Source organism: Astyanax mexicanus, chromosome 21 (assembly GCF_023375975.1).
Source record: "Astyanax mexicanus isolate ESR-SI-001 chromosome 21, AstMex3_surface, whole genome shotgun sequence".
In the NCBI taxonomy this organism is placed as follows: Eukaryota; Metazoa; Chordata; class Actinopteri; order Characiformes; family Acestrorhamphidae; genus Astyanax; species Astyanax mexicanus.
The window spans coordinates 1406785-1425085 of record NC_064428.1 but is presented as its reverse complement, the minus strand read 5'-3'; the positions used below and the strand labels follow the sequence as shown (position 1 = coordinate 1425085).

Below are 18301 nucleotides of genomic sequence, written 5' to 3'. Positions count from 1 at the left end.
AAACGTAAGTCCGATCGGAAAGCTGTATACAAGCCCACCATTCCCGATAAGGACGCACGTTTTCTCTTTTGAACGAAGTCGATATTTCGAAAACTGCGGCACTAGTTAACCGGACAAAAAACAGGTGGAATAATAATAATAATAATAATAATAATAATAATAAGAAGAAGAAGAATAAGACTTAAGAAGATCAATACTGTGATTGCATTACTGCAATCACACTAATAATAATAATAATAATAATAAGAAGAAGAAGAATAAGACTTAAGAAGATCAATACTGTGATTGCATTACTGCAATCACACTAATAATAATAATAACTAGATTGCAGTTCCTACAGAAACTGCGAGTGTGATTGCAGTGCTGGCTGGTATCTGCTATGGTGTTGCTAAGGTGTTGCTAAGTGGTTGCTAAGGTGTGGCTATGGTATCCGGGGTGGTTGCTAAGGTGTTGCTAAGTGGTTGCTAGGTGGTTGCTAAGGTGTTGCTAGGCGGTTGCTAAGGTGTTGCTATGGTATCTGGGGTGGTTGCTAAGGTGTTGCTAGGTGGTTGCTAAGGTGTTGCTAGGCGGTTGCTAAGGTGTTGCTATGGTATCCAGGGTGGTTGCTAAGGTGTTGCTAGGTGGTTGCTAGGTGGTTGCTAAGGTGTTGCTAGGCGGTTGCTAAGGTGTTGCTATGGTATCCGGGGTGGTTGCTAAGGTGTTGCTAGGTGGTTGCTAGGTGGTTGCTAAGGTGTTGCTAGGCGGTTGCTAAGGTGTTGCTATGGTATCCGGGGTGGTTGCTAAGGTGTTGCTAAGTGGTTGCTAGGTGGTTGCTAAGGTGTTGCTAGGCGGTTGCTAAGGTGTTGCTATGGTATCTGGGGTGGTTGCTAAGGTGTTGCTAGGTGGTTGCTAAGGTGTTGCTAGGCGGTTGCTAAGGTGTTGCTATGGTATCCGGGGTGGTTGCTAAGGTGTTGCTAGGTGGTTGCTAGGTGGTTGCTAAGGTGTTGCTAGGCGGTTGCTAAGGTGTTGCTATGGTATCCGGGGTGGTTGCTAAGGTGTTGCTAGGTGGTTGCTAGGGTGTTGCTATGGTATCCGGGGTGGTTGCTAAGGTGTTGCTAGGTGGTTGCTAGGTGGTTGCTAGGGTGTTGCTAGGCGGTTGCTAAGGTGTTGCTATGGTATCCGGGGTGGTTGCTAAGGTGTTGCTAGGTGGTTGCTAAGGTGTTGCTAGGCGGTTGCTAAGGTGTTGCTATGGTATCCAGGGTGGTTGCTAAGGTGTTGCTAGGTGGTTGCTAAGGTGTTGCTAGGCGGTTGCTAAGGTGTTGCTATGGTATCCGGGGTGGTTGCTAAGGTGTTGCTAGGTGGTTGCTAGGGTGTTGCTAGGCGGTTGCTAAGGTGTTGCTATGGTATCCGGGGTGGTTGCTAAGGTGTTGCTAGGTGGTTGCTAGGGTGTTGCTAGGCGGTTGCTAAGGTGTTGCTATGGTATCCGGGGTGGTTGCTAAGGTGTTGCTAGGTGGTTGCTAGGTGGTTGCTAGGGTGTTGCTAGGCGGTTGCTAAGGTGTTGCTATGGTATCCGGGGTGGTTGCTAAGGTGTTGCTAGGTGGTTGCTAGGTGGTTGCTAGGGTGTTGCTAGGCGGTTGCTAAGGTGTTGCTATGGTATCCGGGGTGGTTGCTAAGGTGTTGCTAGGTGGTTGCTAGGTGGTTGCTAGGGTGTTGCTAGGCGGTTGCTAAGGTGTTGCTATGGTATCCGGGGTGGTTGCTAAGGTGTTGCTAGGTGGTTGCTAGGTGGTTGCTAGGGTGTTGCTAGGCGGTTGCTAAGGTGTTGCTATGGTATCCGGGGTGTTTGCTAAGGTGTTGCTAGGTGGTTGCTAGGTGGTTGCTAGGGTGTTGCTAGGCGGTTGCTAAGGTGTTGCTATGGTATCCGGGGTGGTTGCTAAGGTGTTGCTAGGTGGTTGCTAGGTGGTTGCTAGGGTGTTGCTAGGGGGTTGCTAAGGTGTTGCTATGGTATCTGGGGTGGTTGCTAAGGTGTTGCTAGATGGTTGCTAGGTGGTTGCTATGGTGTTGCTAGGCGGTTGCTAAGGTGTTGCTATGGTATCCGGGGTGGTTGCTATGGTGTTTCTAGGTGGTTGCTAGGTGATGTATATGCATAAATTTGATTAAATGGTGTTTGCACGTTGCTACGCAACGTGCAAATACATCAATCAGCTATGCACGCTAGGTTGCTCTGGCCGTTCGGGGGTGTCCAAACTTTTGACCCGTGGCTCCATTACACACAGTACTGGGGGGCCGGGGTGTCCAAACTTTTGACCCGTGGCTCCATTACACACAGTACTGGGGGGCCGGGGTGTCCAAACTTTTGACCTAACGCTGATTTATCCCATAGCTGCTCCATTACACACAGTACTGGAGTTCTAGCTACCTGTCCTTCGATCTAGCTGCCGTCCTCCGATTGGCCCCATTCATTCCAATGGGGCCACTTCGTACGACATTCGTACGAAATCCGTACGTCGTAACTTTTCGTAACGCATATTTTCGGAAAGAGCTCAATAAGTTCTACAGGTCCTCAATTGGTTTCATCTTAGTATTTCAAAAATTGCGACGTCCACGGGCGTGCAAAGTTCTGCCCATTCATTTTCAATGGGCAAAAAAACGCGTACTTACGAAGTTTTTACGAAAAACGTAAGTCCGATCGGAAAGCTGTATACAAGCCCACCATTCCCGATATGGACGCACGTTTTCTCTTTTGAACGAAGTCGATATTTCGAAAACTGCGGCACTAGTTAACCGGACAAAAAACAGGTGGAATAATAATAATAATAATAAGAAGAAGAAGAATAAGACTTAAGAAGATCAATACTGTGATTGCATTACTGCAATCACACTAATAATAATAAGAAGAAGAAGAATAAGACTTAAGAAGAACAATACTGTGATTGCATTACTGCAATCACACTAATAAGAAGAAGAAGAATAAGACTTAAGAAGATCAATACTGTGATTGCATTACTGCAATCACACTAACTAGATTGCAGTTCCTACAGAAACTGCGAGTGTGATTGCAGTGCTGGCTGGTATCTGCTATGGTGTTGCTAAGGTGTTGCTAAGTGGTTGCTAAGGTGTGGCTATGGTATCCGGGGTGGTTGCTAAGGTGTTGCTAAGTGGTTGCTAGGTGGTTGCTAAGGTGTTGCTAGGCGGTTGCTAAGGTGTTGCTGTGGTATCTGGGGTGGTTGCTAAGGTGTTGCTAGGTGGTTGCTAAGGTGTTGCTAGGCGGTTGCTAAGGTGTTGCTATGGTATCCAGGGTGGTTGCTAAGGTGTTGCTAGGTGGTTGCTAAGGTGTTGCTAGGCGGTTGCTAAGGTGTTGCTATGGTATCCGGGGTGGTTGCTAAGGTGTTGCTAGGTGGTTGCTAGGTGGTTGCTAAGGTGTTGCTAGGCGGTTGCTAAGGTGTTGCTATGGTATCCGGGGTGGTTGCTAAGGTGTTGCTAGGTGGTTGCTAGGGTGTTGCTATGGTATCCGGGGTGGTTGCTAAGGTGTTGCTAGGTGGTTGCTAGGTGGTTGCTAGGGTGTTGCTAGGCGGTTGCTAAGGTGTTGCTATGGTATCCGGGGTGGTTGCTAAGGTGTTGCTAGGTGGTTGCTAAGGTGTTGCTAGGTGGTTGCTAAGGTGTTGCTATGGTATCCGGGGTGGTTGCTAAGGTGTTGCTAGGTGGTTGCTAAGGTGTTGCTAGGCGGTTGCTAAGGTGTTGCTATGGTATCCGGGGTGGTTGCTAAGGTGTTGCTAGGTGGTTGCTAGGGTGTTGCTAGGCGGTTGCTAAGGTGTTGCTATGGTATCCGTGGTGGTTGCTAAGGTGTTGCTTGGTGGTTGCTAGGGTGTTGCTAGGCGGTTGCTAAGGTGTTGCTATGGTATCCGGGGTGGTTGCTAAGGTGTTGCTAGGTGGTTGCTAGGTGGTTGCTAGGGTGTTGCTAGGCGGTTGCTAAGGTGTTGCTATGGTATCCGGGGTGGTTGCTAAGGTGTTGCTAGGTGGTTGCTAGGTGGTTGCTAGGGTGTTGCTAGGCGGTTGCTAAGGTGTTGCTATGGTATCCGGGGTGGTTGCTAAGGTGTTGCTAGGTGGTTGCTAGGTGGTTGCTAGGGTGTTGCTAGGCGGTTGCTAAGGTGTTGCTATGGTATCCGGGGTGGTTGCTAAGGTGTTGCTAGGTGGTTGCTAGGTGGTTGCTAGGGTGTTGCTAGGCGGTTGCTAAGGTGTTGCTATGGTATCCGGGGTGTTTGCTAAGGTGTTGCTAGGTGGTTGCTAGGTGGTTGCTAGGTGGTTGCTAGGCGGTTGCTAAGGTGTTGCTATGGTATCCGGGGTGGTTGCTAAGGTGTTGCTAGGTGGTTGCTAGGTGGTTGCTAGGGTGTTGCTAGGGGGTTGCTAAGGTGTTGCTATGGTATCTGGGGTGGTTGCTAAGGTGTTGCTAGATGGTTGCTAGGTGGTTGCTATGGTGTTGCTAGGCGGTTGCTAAGGTGTTGCTATGGTATCCGGGGTGGTTGCTATGGTGTTTCTAGGTGGTTGCTAGGTGATGTATATGCATAAATTTGATTAAATGGTGTTTGCAAATACATCAATCAGCTATGCACGCTAGGTTGCTCTGGCCGTTCGGGGGTGTCCAAACTTTTGACCCGTGGCTCCATTACACACAGTACTGGGGGGCCGGGGTGTCCAAACTTTTGACCCGTGGCTCCATTACACACAGTACTGGGGGGCCGGGGTGTCCAAACTTTTGACCTAACGCTGATTTATCCCATAGCTGCTCCATTACACACAGTACTGGAGTTCTAGCTACCTGTCCTTCGATCTAGCTGCCGTCCTCCGATTGGCCCCATTCATTCCAATGGGGCCACTTCGTACGACATTCGTACGAAATCCGTACGTCGTAACTTTTCGTAACGCATATTTTCGGAAAGAGCTCAATAAGTTCTACAGGTCCTCAATTGGTTTCATCTTAGTATTTCAAAAATTGCGACGTCCACGGGCGTGCAAAGTTCTGCCCATTCATTTTCAATGGGCAAAAAAACGCGTACTTACGAAGTTTTTACGAAAAACGTAAGTCCGATCGGAAAGCTGTATACAAGCCCACCATTCCCGATATGGACGCACGTTTTCTCTTTTGAACGAAGTCGATATTTCGAAAACTGCGGCACTAGTTAACCGGACAAAAAACAGGTGGAATAATAATAATAATAAGAATAAGACTTAAGAAGATCAATACTGTGATTGCATTACTGCAATCACACTAACTAGATTGCAGTTCCTACAGAAACTGCGAGTGTGATTGCAGTGCTGGCTGGTATCTGCTATGGTGTTGCTAAGGTGTTGCTAAGTGGTTGCTAAGGTGTGGCTATGGTATCCGGGGTGGTTGCTAAGGTGCTGCTAAGTGGTTGCTAGGTGGTTGCTAAGGTGTTGCTGGCGGTTGCTAAGGTGTTGCTATGGTATCTGGGGTGGTTGCTAAGGTGTTGCTAGGTGGTTGCTAAGGTGTTGCTAGGCGGTTGCTAAGGTGTTGCTATGGTATCCAGGGTGGTTGCTAAGGTGTTGCTAGGTGGTTGCTAGGTGGTTGCTAAGGTGTTGCTAGGCGGTTGCTAAGGTGTTGCTATGGTATCCGGGGTGGTTGCTAAGGTGTTGCTAGGTGGTTGCTAGGTGGTTGCTAAGGTGTTGCTAGGCGGTTGCTAAGGTGTTGCTATGGTATCCGGGGTGGTTGCTAAGGTGTTGCTAGGTGGTTGCTAGGTGGTTGCTAGGGTGTTGCTAGGCGGTTGCTAAGGTGTTGCTATGGTATCCGGGGTGGTTGCTAAGGTGTTGCTAGGTGGTTGCTAGGGTGTTGCTAGGCGGTTGCTAAGGTGTTGCTATGGTATCCGGGGTGGTTGCTAAGGTGTTGCTAGGTGGTTGCTAGGTGGTTGCTAGGGTGTTGCTAGGCGGTTGCTAAGGTGTTGCTAGGCGGTTGCTAAGGTGTTGCTATGGTATCCGGGGTGGTTGCTAAGGTGTTGCTAGGTGGTTGCTAGGTGGTTGCTAGGGTGTTGCTAGGCGGTTGCTAAGGTGTTGCTATGGTATCCGGGGTGGTTGCTAAGGTGTTGCTAGGTGGTTGCTAGGGTGTTGCTAGGCGGTTGCTAAGGTGTTGCTATGGTATCCGGGGTGGTTGCTAAGGTGTTGCTAAGTGGTTGGTAGGTGGTTGCTAAGGTGTTGCTAGGCGGTTGCTAGGGTGTTGCTATGGTATCCGGGATGGTTGCTAAGGTGTTGCTAGGTGGTTGCTAGGTGGTTGCTAGGGTGTTGCTAGGCGGTTGCTAAGGTGTTGCTATGGTATCCGGGGTGGTTGCTATGGTGTTTCTAGGTGGTTGCTAGGTGATTTATATGCATAAATTAGATTAAATGGTGTTTGCACGTTGCTACGCAACGTGCAAATACATCAATCAGCTATGCACGCTAGGTTGCTCTGGCCGTTCGGGGGTGTCCAAACTTTTGACCCGTGGCTCCATTACACACAGTACTGGGGGGCCGGGGTGTCCAAACTTTTGACCTAATGCTGATTTATACCATAGCTGCTCCATACACTCACAGTACTGGAGTTCTAGCTACCTGTCCTTCGATCTAGCTGCCGTCCTCCGATGGCCCCATTCATTCCAATGGGGCCACTTCGTACGACATTCGTACGAAATCCGTACGTCGTAACTTTTCGTAACGCATATTTTCGGAAAGAGCTCAATAAGTTCTACAGGTCCTCAATTGGTTTCATCTTCGTATTTCAAAAATTGCGACGTCCACGGGCGTGCAAAGTTCTGCCCATTCATTGTCAATGGGCAAAAAAACGCGTACTTACGAAGTTTTTACGAAAAACGTAAGTCCGATCGGAAAGCTGTATACAAGCCCACCATTCCCGATATGGACGCACGTTTTCTCTTTTGAACGAAGTCGATATTTCGAAAACTGCGGCACTAGTTAACCGGACAAAAAACAGGTGGAATAATAATAATAACTAGATTGCAGTTCCTACAGAAACTGCGAGTGTGATTGCAGTGCTGGCTGGTATCTGCTGTGGTGTTGCTAAGGTGTTGCTAAGTGGTTGCTAAGGTGTGGCTATGGTATCCGGGGTGGTTGCTAAGGTGTTGCTAAGTGGTTGCTAGGTGGTTGCTAAGGTGTTGCTAGGCGGTTGCTAAGGTGTTGCTATGGTATCTGGGGTGGTTGCTAAGGTGTTGCTAGGTGGTTGCTAAGGTGTTGCTAGGCGGTTGCTAAGGTGTTGCTATGGTATCCGGGGTGGTTGCTAAGGTGTTGCTAGCTGGTTGCTAGGTGGTTGCTAAGGTGTTGCTAGGCGGTTGCTAAGGTGTTGCTATGGTATCCGGGGTGGTTGCTAAGGTGTTGCTAGGTGGTTGCTAAGTTGTTGCTAGGCGGTTGCTAAGGTGTTGCTATGGTATCCGGGGTGGTTGCTAAGGTGTTGCTAGGTGGTTGCTAGGGTGTTGCTAGGCGGTTGCTAAGGTGTTGCTATGGTATCCGGGGTGGTTGCTAAGGTGTTGCTAGGTGGTTGCTAGGTGGTTGCTAGGGTGTTGCTAGACGGTTGCTAAGGTGTTGCTATGGTATCCGGGGTGGTTGCTAAGGTGTTGCTAGGTGGTTGCTAGGTGGTTGCTAGGGTGTTGCTAGGCGGTTGCTAAGGTGTTGCTATGGTATCCAGGGTGGTTGCTAAGGTGTTGCTAGGTGGTTGCTAGGGTGTTGCTAGGCGGTTGCTAAGGTGTTGCTATGGTATCCGGGGTGGTTGCTAAGGTGTTGCTAGGTGGTTGCTAGGTGGTTGCTAGGGTGTTGCTAGGCGGTTGCTAAGGTGTTGCTATGGTATCCGGGGTGGTTGCTAAGGTGTTGCTAGGTGGTTGCTAGGTGGTTGCTAGGGTGTTGCTAGGCGGTTGCTAAGGTGTTGCTATGGTATCCGGGGTGGTTGCTAAGGTGTTGCTAGGTGGTTGCTAGGTGGTTGCTAGGGTGTTGCTAGGCGGTTGCTAAGGTGTTGCTATGGTATCCGGGGTGGTTGCTAAGGTGTTGCTAGGTGGTTGCTAGGGTGTTGCTAGGCGGTTGCTAAGGTGTTGCTATGGTATCCGGGGTGGTTGCTAAGGTGTTGCTAGGTGGTTGCTAGGTGGTTGCTAGGGTGTTGCTAGGCGGTTGCTAAGGTGTTGCTATGGTATCCGGGGTGGTTGCTAAGGTGTTGCTAGGTGGTTGCTAGGTGGTTGCTAGGGTGTTGCTAGGCGGTTGCTAAGGTGTTGCTATGGTATCTGGGGTGGTTGCTAAGGTGTTGCTAGATGGTTGCTAGGTGGTTGCTATGGTGTTGCTAGGCGGTTGCTAAGGTGTTGCTATGGTATCCAGGGTGGTTGCTATGGTGTTTCTAGGTGGTTGCTAGGTGATGTATATGCATAAATTTGATTAAATGGTGTTTGCACGTTGCTACGCAACGTGCAAATACATCAATCAGCTATGCACGCTAGGTTGCTCTGGCCGTTCGGGGGTGTCCAAACTTTTGACCCGTGGCTCCATTACACACAGTACTGGGGGGCCGGGGTGTCCAAACTTTTGACCCGTGGCTCCATTACACACAGTACTGGGGGGCCGGGGTGTCCAAACTTTTGACCTAATGCTGTTTTATCCCATAGCTGCTCCATACACTCACAGTACTGGAGTTCTAGCTACCTGTCCTTCGATCTAGCTGCCGTCCTCCGATTGGCCCCATTCATTCCAATGGGGCCACTTCGTACGACATTCGTACGAAATCCGTACGTCGTAACTTTTCGTAACGCATATTTTCGGAAAGAGCTCAATAAGTTCTACAGGTCCTCAATTGGTTTCATCTTAGTATTTCAAAAATTGCGACGTCCACGGACGTGCAAAGTTCTGCCCATTCATTTTCTATGGGCAAAAAAACGCGTACTTACGAAGTTTTTACGAAAAACGTAAGTCCGATCGGAAAGCTGTATACAAGCCCACCATTCCCGATATGGACGCACGTTTTCTCTTTTGAACGAAGTCGATATTTCGAAAACTGCGGCACTAGTTAACCGGACAAAAAACAGGTGGAATAATAATAATAAGAAGAAGAAGAAGAAGAAGAAGAATAAGACTTAAGAAGAACAATACTGTGATTGCATTACTGCAATCACACTAATAAGAAGAAGAAGAAGAAGAATAAGACTTAAGAAGATCAATACTGTGATTGCATTACTGCAATCACACTAATAATAAGAAGAAGAAGAAGAAGAAGAATAAGACTTAAGAAGATCAATACTGTGATTGCATTACTGCAATCACACTAATAATAAGAATAAGACTTAAGAATAACAATACTGTGATTGCATACTGCAATCACACTAACTAGATTGCAGTTCCTGCAGAAACTGCGAGTGTGATTGCAGTGCTGGCTGGTATCTGCTAAGGTGTTGCTAAGGTGTTGCTATGGTATCCGGGGTGGTTGCTAAGATGTTGCTAGGTGGTTGCTAAGCTGTTGCTAGGCGGTTGCTAAGGTGTTGCTATGGTATCTGGGGTGGTTGCTAAGGTGTTGCTAGGTGGTTACTAGGTGGTTGCGAAGGTGTTGCTAGGTGGTTGCTAAGGTGTTGCTAGGCGGTTGCTAAGGTGTTGCTAGGCGGTTGCTAAGGTGTTGCTATGGTATTTGGGGTGGTTGCTAAGGTGTTGCTAGGTGGTTGCTAGGTGGTTGCTAGGTGGTTGCTAGGTGGTTGCTAAGGTGTTGCTAGGCGGTTGCTAAGGTGTTGCTATGGTATCCGGGGTGGTTGCTAAGGTGTTGCTAGGTGGTTGCTAGGTGGTTGCTAGGGTGTTGCTAGGCGGTTGCTAAGGTGTTGCTATGGTATCCGGAGTGGTTGCTAAGGTGTTGCTAGGTGGTTGCTAGGTGGTTGCTAGGGTGTTGCTAGGCGGTTGCTAAGGTGTTGCTATGGTATCCGGGGTGGTTGCTAAGGTGTTGCTAGTTGGTTGCTAGGTGGTTGCTAAGGTGTTGCTAGGCGGTTGCTAAGGTGTTGCTATGGTATCCGGGGTGGTTGCTAAGGTGTTGCTAGGTGGTTGCTAGGTGGTTGCTAAGGTGTTGCTAGGTGGTTGCTAAGGTGTTGCTATGGTATCCGGGGTGGTTGCTAGGGTGTTGCTAGGTGGTTGCTAGGTGGTTGCTAAGGTGTTGCTAGGCGGTTGCTAAGGTGTTGCTATGGTATCCGGGGTGGTTGCTAAGGTGTTGCTAGGTGGTTGCTAGGTGGTTGCTAGGGTGTTGCTAGGCGGTTGCTAAGGTGTTGCTATGGTATCCGGGGTGGTTGCTAAGGTGTTGCTAGGTGGTTGCTAGGTGGTTGCTAAGGTGTTGCTAGGCGGTTGCTAAGGTGTTGCTATGGTATCCGGGGTGGTTGCTAAGGTGTTGCTAGGTGGTTGCTAGGTGGTTGCTAGGGTGTTGCTAGGCGGTTGCTAAGGTGTTGCTATGGTATCCGGGGTGGTTGCTAAGGTGTTGCTAGGTGGTTGCTAGGGTGTTGCTAGGCGGTTGCTAAGGTGTTGCTATGGTATCCGGGGTGGTTGCTAAGGTGTTGCTAGGTGGTTGCTAGGTGGTTGCTAAGGTGTTGCTAGGCGGTTGCTAAGGTGTTGCTATGGTATCCGGGGTGGTTGCTAAGGTGTTGCTAGGTGTTTGCTAAGGTGTTGCTAGGCGGTTGCTAAGGTGTTGCTATGGTATCCGGGGTGGTTGCTAAGGTGTTGCTAGGTGGTTGCTAGGGTGTTGCTAGGCGGTTGCTAAGGTGTTGCTATGGTATCCGGGGTGGTTGCTAAGGTGTTGCTAGGTGGTTGCTAGGGTGTTGCTAGGCGGTTGCTAAGGTGTTGCTATGGTATCCGGGGTGGTTGCTAAGGTGTTGCTAGGTGGTTGCTAAGTGGTTGCTAGGGTGTTGCTAGGCGGTTGCTAAGGTGTTGCTATGGTATCCGGGGTGGTTGCTAAGGTGTTACTAGGTGGTTGCTAGGTGGTTGCTAAGGTGTTGCTAGGCGGTTGCTAAGGTGTTGCTATGGTATCCGTGGTGGTTGCTAAGGTGTTGCTAGGTGTTTGCTAGGTGGTTGCTAAGGTGTTGCTAGGCGGTTGCTAAGGTGTTGCTATGGTATCCGGGGTGGTTGCTAAGGTGTTGCTAGGTGGTTGCTAGGTGGTTGCTAAGGTGTTGCTAGGTGGTTCCTAGGTGATGTATATGCATAAATTAGATTAAATGGTGTTTGCACGTTGCTACGCAACGTGCAAATACATCAATCAGCTATGCACGCTAGGTTGCTCTGGCCGTTCGGGGGTGTCCAAACTTTTGACCCGTGGCTCCATTACACACAGTACTGGGGGGCCGGGGTGTCCAAACTTTTGACCCGTGGCTCCATTACACACAGTACTGGGGGGCCGGGGTGTCCAAACTTTTGACCTAATGCTGTTTTATCCCATAGCTGCTCCATACACTCACAGTACTGGAGTTCTAGCTACCTGTCCTTCGATCTAGCTGCCGTCCTCCGATGGCCCCATTCATTCCAATGGGGCCACTTCGTACGACAATCGTACGAAATCCGTACGTCGTAACTTTTCGTAACGCATATTTTCGGAAAGAGCTCAATAAGTTCTACAGGTCCTCAATTGGTTTCATCTTCGTATTTTAAAAATTGCGATGTCCACGGGCGTGCAAAGTTCTGCCCATTCATTTTCAATGGGCAAAAAAACGCGTACTTACGAAGTTTTTACGAAAAACGTTATTCCGATCGGAAAGCTGTATACAAGCCCACCATTCCCGATAAGGACGCACGTTTTCTCTTTTGAACGAAGTCGATATTTCGAAAACTGCGGCACTAGTTAACCGGACAAAAAACAGGTGGAACTAGATTGCAGTTCCTACAGAAACTGCGAGTGTGATTGCAGTGCTGGCTGGTATCTGCTGTGGTGTTGCTAAGGTGTTGCTAAGTGGTTGCTAAGGTGTGGCTATGGTATCCGGGGTGGTTGCTAAGGTGTTGCTAAGTGGTTGCTAGGTGGTTGCTAAGGTGTTGCTAGGCGGTTGCTAAGGTGTTGCTATGGTATCTGGGGTGGTTGCTAAGGTGTTGCTAGGTGGTTGCTAAGGTGTTGCTAGGCGGTTGCTAAGGTGTTGCTATGGTATCCGGGGTGGTTGCTAAGGTGTTGCTAGCTGGTTGCTAGGTGGTTGCTAAGGTGTTGCTAGGCGGTTGCTAAGGTGTTGCTATGGTATCCGGGGTGGTTGCTAAGGTGTTGCTAGGTGGTTGCTAGGTGGTTGCTAAGTTGTTGCTAGGCGGTTGCTAAGGTGTTGCTATGGTATCCGGGGTGGTTGCTAAGGTGTTGCTAGGTGGTTGCTAGGGTGTTGCTAGGCGGTTGCTAAGGTGTTGCTATGGTATCCGGGGTGGTTGCTAAGGTGTTGCTAGGTGGTTGCTAGGTGGTTGCTAGGGTGTTGCTAGGCGGTTGCTAAGGTGTTGCTATGGTATCCGGGGTGGTTGCTAAGGTGTTGCTAGGTGGTTGCTAGGTGGTTGCTAGGGTGTTGCTAGGCGGTTGCTAAGGTGTTGCTATGGTATCCAGGGTGGTTGCTAAGGTGTTGCTAGGTGGTTGCTAGGGTGTTGCTAGGCGGTTGCTAAGGTGTTGCTATGGTATCCGGGGTGGTTGCTAAGGTGTTGCTAGGTGGTTGCTAGGTGGTTGCTAGGGTGTTGCTAGGCGGTTGCTAAGGTGTTGCTATGGTATCCGGGGTGGTTGCTAAGGTGTTGCTAGGTGGTTGCTAGGTGGTTGCTAGGGTGTTGCTAGGCGGTTGCTAAGGTGTTGCTATGGTATCCGGGGTGGTTGCTCAGGTGTTGCTAGGTGGTTGCTAGGTGGTTGCTAGGGTGTTGCTAGGCGGTTGCTAAGGTGTTGCTATGGTATCCGGGGTGGTTGCTAAGGTGTTGCTAGGTGGTTGCTAGGGTGTTGCTAGGCGGTTGCTAAGGTGTTGCTATGGTATCCGGGGTGGTTGCTAAGGTGTTGCTAGGTGGTTGCTAGGTGGTTGCTAGGGTGTTGCTAGGCAGTTGCTAAGGTGTTGCTATGGTATCCGGGGTGGTTGCTAAGGTGTTGCTAGGTGGTTGCTAGGTGGTTGCTAGGGTGTTGCTAGGCGGTTGCTAAGGTGTTGCTATGGTATCCGGGGTGGTTGCTAAGGTGTTGCTAGGTGGTTGCTAGGTGGTTGCTAGGTGGTTGCTAAGGTGTTGCTAGGCGGTTGCTAAGGTGTTGCTATGGTATCCGGGGTGGTTGCTAAGGTGTTGCTAGGTGGTTGCTAGGGTGTTGCTAGGCGGTTGCTAAGGTGTTGCTATGGTATCCGGGGTGGTTGCTAAGGTGTTGCTAGGTGGTTGCTAGGTGGTTGCTAGGGTGTTGCTAGGCGGTTGCTAAGGTGTTGCTATGGTATCCGGGGTGGTTGCTAAGGTGTTGCTAGGTGGTTGCTAGGTGGTTGCTAGGGTGTTGCTAGGCGGTTGCTAAGGTGTTGCTATGGTATCCGGGGTGGTTGCTAAGGTGTTGCTAGGTGGTTGCTAGGTGGTTGCTAGGGTGTTGCTAGGCGGTTGCTAAGGTGTTGCTATGGTATCCGGAGTGGTTGCTAAGGTGTTGCTAGGCGGTTGCTATGGTATTCGGGGAGGTTGCTAAGGTGTTGCTAAGTGGTTGGTAGGTGGTTGCTAAGGTGTTGCTAGGCGGTTGCTAAGGTGTTGCTATGGTATCCGGGGTGGTTGCTAAGGTGTTGCTAGGTGGTTGCTAAGGTGTTGCTACGCGGTTGCTAAGGTGTTGCTATGGTATTTGGGGTGGTTGCTAAGGTGTTGCTAGGTGGTTGCTAGGTGGTTGCTAGGTGGTTGCTAAGGTGTTGCTAGGCGGTTGCTAAGGTGTTGCTATGGTATCCGGGGTGGTTGCTAAGGTGTTGCTAGGTGGTTGCTAGGGTGTTGCTAGGCGGTTGCTAAGGTGTTGCTATGGTATCTTGGGTGGTTGCTAAGGTGTTGCTAGGTGGTTGCTAGGTGGTTGCTAGGGTGTTGCTAGGCGGTTGCTAAGGTGTTGCTATGGTATCCGGGGTGGTTGCTAAGGTGTTGCTAGGTGGTTGCTAGGGTGTTGCTAGGCGGTTGCTAAGGTGTTGCTATGGTATCCGGGGTGGTTGCTAAGGTGTTGCTAGGTGGTTGCTAGGGTGTTGCTAGGCGGTTGCTAAGGTGTTGCTATGGTATCCGGGGTGGTTGCTAAGGTGTTGCTAGGTGGTTGCTAGGTGGTTGCTAGGGTGTTGCTAGGCGGTTGCTAAGGTGTTGCTATGGTATCCGGGGTGGTTGCTAAGGTGTTGCTAGGTGGTTGCTAGGTGGTTGCTAGGGTGTTGCTAGGCGGTTGCTAAGGTGTTGCTATGGTATCCGGGGTGGTTGCTAAGGTGTTGCTAGGTGGTTGCTAGGGTGTTGCTAGGCGGTTGCTAAGGTGTTGCTATGGTATCCGGGGTGGTTGCTAAGGTGTTGCTAGGTGGTTGCTAGGTGGTTGCTAGGGTGTTGCTATGGTATCCTGGGTGGTTGCTAAGGTGTTGCTAGGTGGTTGCTAGGTGGTTGCTAGGGTGTTGCTAGGCGGTTGCTAAGGTGTTGCTATGGTATCCGGGGTGGTTGCTAAGGTGTTGCTAGGTGGTTGCTAGGTGGTTGCTAGGGTGTTGCTAGGCGGTTGCTAAGGTGTTGCTATGGTATCCGGAGTGGTTGCTAAGGTGTTGCTAGGTGGTTGCTAGGGTGTTGCTAGGCGGTTGCTATGGTATTCGGGGAGGTTGCTAAGGTGTTGCTAAGTGGTTGGTAGGTGGTTGCTAAGGTGTTGCTAGGCGGTTGCTAAGGTGTTGCTATGGTATCCGGGGTGGTTGCTAAGGTGTTGCTAGGTGGTTGCTAAGGTGTTGCCAGGCGGTTGCTTAGGTGTTGCTATGGTATCCGGGGTGGTTGCTAAGGTGTTGCTAGGTGGTTGCTAGGTGGTTGCTAGGGTGTTGCTAGGCGGTTGCTAAGGTGTTGCTATGGTATCCAGGGTGGTTGCTATGGTGTTTCTAGGTGGTTGCTAGGTGATGTATATGCATAAATTTGATTAAATGGTGTTTGCACGTTGCTACGCAACGTGCAAATACATCAATCAGCTATGCACGCTAGGTTGCTCTGGCCGTTCGGGGGTGTCCAAACTTTTGACCCGTGGCTCCATTACACACAGTACTGGGGGGCCGGGGTGTCCAAACTTTTGACCCGTGGCTCCATTACACACAGTACTGGGGGGCCGGGGTGTCCAAACTTTTGACCTAACGCTGTTTTATCCCATAGCTGCTCCATTACACACAGTACTGGAGTTCTAGCTACCTGTCCTTCGATCTAGCTGCCGTCCTCCGATTGGCCCCATTCATTCCAATGGGGCCACTTCGTACGACAATCGTACGAAATCCGTACGTCGCAACTTTTCGTAACGCATATTTTCGGAAAGAGCTCAATAAGTTCTACAGGTCCTCAATTGGTTTCATCTTCGTATTTCAAAAATTGCGACGTCCACGGGCGTGCAAAGTTCTGCCCATTCATTTTCAATGGTCAAAAAAACGCGTACTTACGAAGTTTTTACGAAAAACGTAAGTCCGATCGGAAAGCTGTATACAAGCCCACCATTCCCGATATGGACGCACGTTTTCTCTTTTGAACGAAGTCGATATTTCGAAAACTGCGGCACTAGTTAACCGGACAAAAAACAGGTGGAATTAGGCCTGGACAATAATTCGATATCGGTATTTATCGCGATAAGAAATGTTTCAATAACGGTGATATCATTTTTGTGGTATATCGATATGTATTATTTACAGAATCTGTCACGGACATGCGTTTTACTGGCGTCAGCTCGCCGCACAGCTGAACACAATCAGCTTCCGTAGCTGGACTATCTCTGTGCGTGATGACGTAATCACATAGGCACGTAGCCAGATAGGCTAGGCTAGGCTAGGCTAGGCTCGGGTCCGCTACGCATCTAAAATGCCTCGCGCTGGAGCCAAACGGAGCCGGCACGAGCGGATCCAAGGTTAAGGTAGGCTCGGTTTGCATCTGAAATGTTCCGCGCTGGAGTGGAACGGAACAGAACCGAGCCTAGCCTAGCCTCGGGTCTGCCCACGGGTCCGCTCGGTCCGCCTCTGGTTCGCTCGGTCCGCCCACGGGTCCGCGAGGTCAGCGGTCAGTTGCGGGTCCTCTTTGTCAGCCGCGGGTCCTCTTGGCTCCCAGCGCGGGACATTTTTGATGCAAAATGAATGCCCCTGCCGCTTCCACAAGTGATTAATTGAAGGAGGGAGGTCTAATTCAGTGGTGAGGATTTGGTTCGACTCTCGAAGGTCTGCTAAACTTCAGTTTGCTGCAAATTGTGCCGGAGAGTGGAGCCGACCAGCAGCGGTAACGTTAAAACATCTAATCTGTTCCACCACCTCAATCAGTTCCACTACATACAATATTTTCCTTATACTGGCTGAAGCACTTTTATAGCTTATGTTGTAAGTTATTTAAGTTATTTAAAGTTTATGAATCCTTTAGGTTTGTTTATTTGACGGGGATATCATGTTCCTTTTATGTTCACAAAGAGTTGTATTTTGGCTGAAGCACTTTTGTAGCTTATATTGTAACTAAGTTATTTATAGTTGATAAAGCCTATAGGTTTGTTTATTTGACGGGGAAATCTTGTTGCTTTTATGTGTATAAAGGCTTCTTGTGTTCTTTATCCTAGTTGGAACACTTTTGTTTTGATCTGTTAAAATTGTTTACAAAAGACTAAGAAGCTCTGCTTCTATCCTAATTTTAAGTTATTTTTATTGGTAATAGTTATATTGGCTTATGTTTGACAGGGATGTCATGTTTTTATTTTGCTATATGCAAATAAAATTGAGCATTGATTTATCTTGACTATTGTTTATTTCTTAAGTATTATAATGTTTTCGTGAAAGGAGGTTTCAAAGACTTAAATTAAGTAGACAGTAGTAGGTACTAGGGGTGTGCCATATCATATATCACGATATTATACTCTGAAATATCGTGCCACATCACTCACCCCTAATTATCACATCAGGGTACTAATTTTTTTGCTGTTTTAAGCAAAAGAAAAACTCACACATTTCTAATTTCCTATTAAATATCTACTAGAGACAGATTATATCTGTAAAGTGTCATTTATTTTACTTTAATACTGGATATATGGAGATATTTGGAGTGCATTATTATTATTAGTATCATGTAATTCTCAATTATTGACTTCTGTTATAAATCTGCTAAAATTGTTTTTTTTTTTAAATATCTTAAAGGTGTGCAATATCATATGGTATACAATAATAAAAAAGTTTTTTGTTTTTTTGTCATATCGCCAAGAGTATCGTTATCGCGATAATACCATGAAATATTGTGATATTATTTTAGGGCCATATCGCCCACCCCTAGTAGGTACGTATTTCCATTGCAGGGATTCTTAGCAGTTTTCTGAGGCCTTCTAAGTATTTATATCGATATCGGAATTATATCGTATCGACCGAAATTAAGGAATATATCGTGATATGAATTTTGGCCATATCGTCCAGCACTAGGTGGAATAATAATAATAAGAAGAAGAAGAAGAATAAGACTTAAGAAGAACAATACTGTGATTGCATTACTGCAATCACACTAATAAGAAGAAGAAGAAGAAGAAGAATAAGACTTAAGAAGATCAATACTGTGATTGCATTACTGCAATCACACTAACAAGAATGATTATCATTAAAGTGAATTTACAGCATGTGTCAATTAAATTAAGAAAAATAAAGCAAATAACAGTAGGCCTTACTTGATTGAAAGCTTTCTGACGATCAGCCAATGCTGTACGACGAACAAGCTCTCGCTCAAAAAACTGCACCACGGCTGCCTCGTCCGCACGTCTGGCCAGCGCTCTGCTCTGCTCATGGGCACTGATCTGTGCCTGATGTTCCTCAGAGAGTGACTGCATGCTTGGCTATACCATCTTCCAGGAACTCCAGAATGCTGTCCATATCCTATCACGGGTGGAGAGAGACATTTTCTTATTGTATCTTGTAGAAAATTATTTTAATAAAACTGGCCCTGAACAGCAACATTTACAACACAATGGAGTTAAAATAAATGGAATATTGTTCCAGTCCAGTAGTAAGGTAAACACTCCTACCTCTCGTACTCCTTGCAGCAGTTCCTGAAATTGACCTCCTTCCTCGTTCACATTAAAGGATGAGCCAGAGTCATTGGAAGCGATGCTGCATGAGGCATCCTTCATTAACAAACGGGCTTTATCAGCAGCCTGAAGCTGCTTCAACTCTTGTATCTAAACAGCACAAAGAAAACATCA

The 18301-nt window shown here is 48.2% G+C and overlaps 1 protein-coding gene across 7 annotated transcripts in view; it reads right to left on the bottom strand.

Moving 5' to 3' along the window:
* LOC125785702 (centromere-associated protein E-like) overlaps positions 1-18301 on the bottom strand; it is a 169506-nt gene that overhangs the window by 118666 nt on the left and 32539 nt on the right. Inside the window, exons 47-48 of one of the 7 annotated variants that reach the window (XR_007428032.1) lie at positions 18125-18277; positions 17771-17975 (exon numbers count right to left, since the gene is read on the bottom strand). The exons of 4 other annotated variants lie outside the window; for them this stretch is intronic. Coding sequence is in view for 1 of the 3 variants with exons in the window: in XM_049469759.1 (XP_049325716.1) it covers positions 18125-18277 (153 nt within the window). In the remaining 2 variants the exon portion in view is untranslated. The remainder of the gene's footprint in view (positions 1-17770; positions 17976-18124; positions 18278-18301) is intronic. 2 more of the 7 variants (XR_007428035.1, XM_049469759.1) reach the window with 2 other exon arrangements.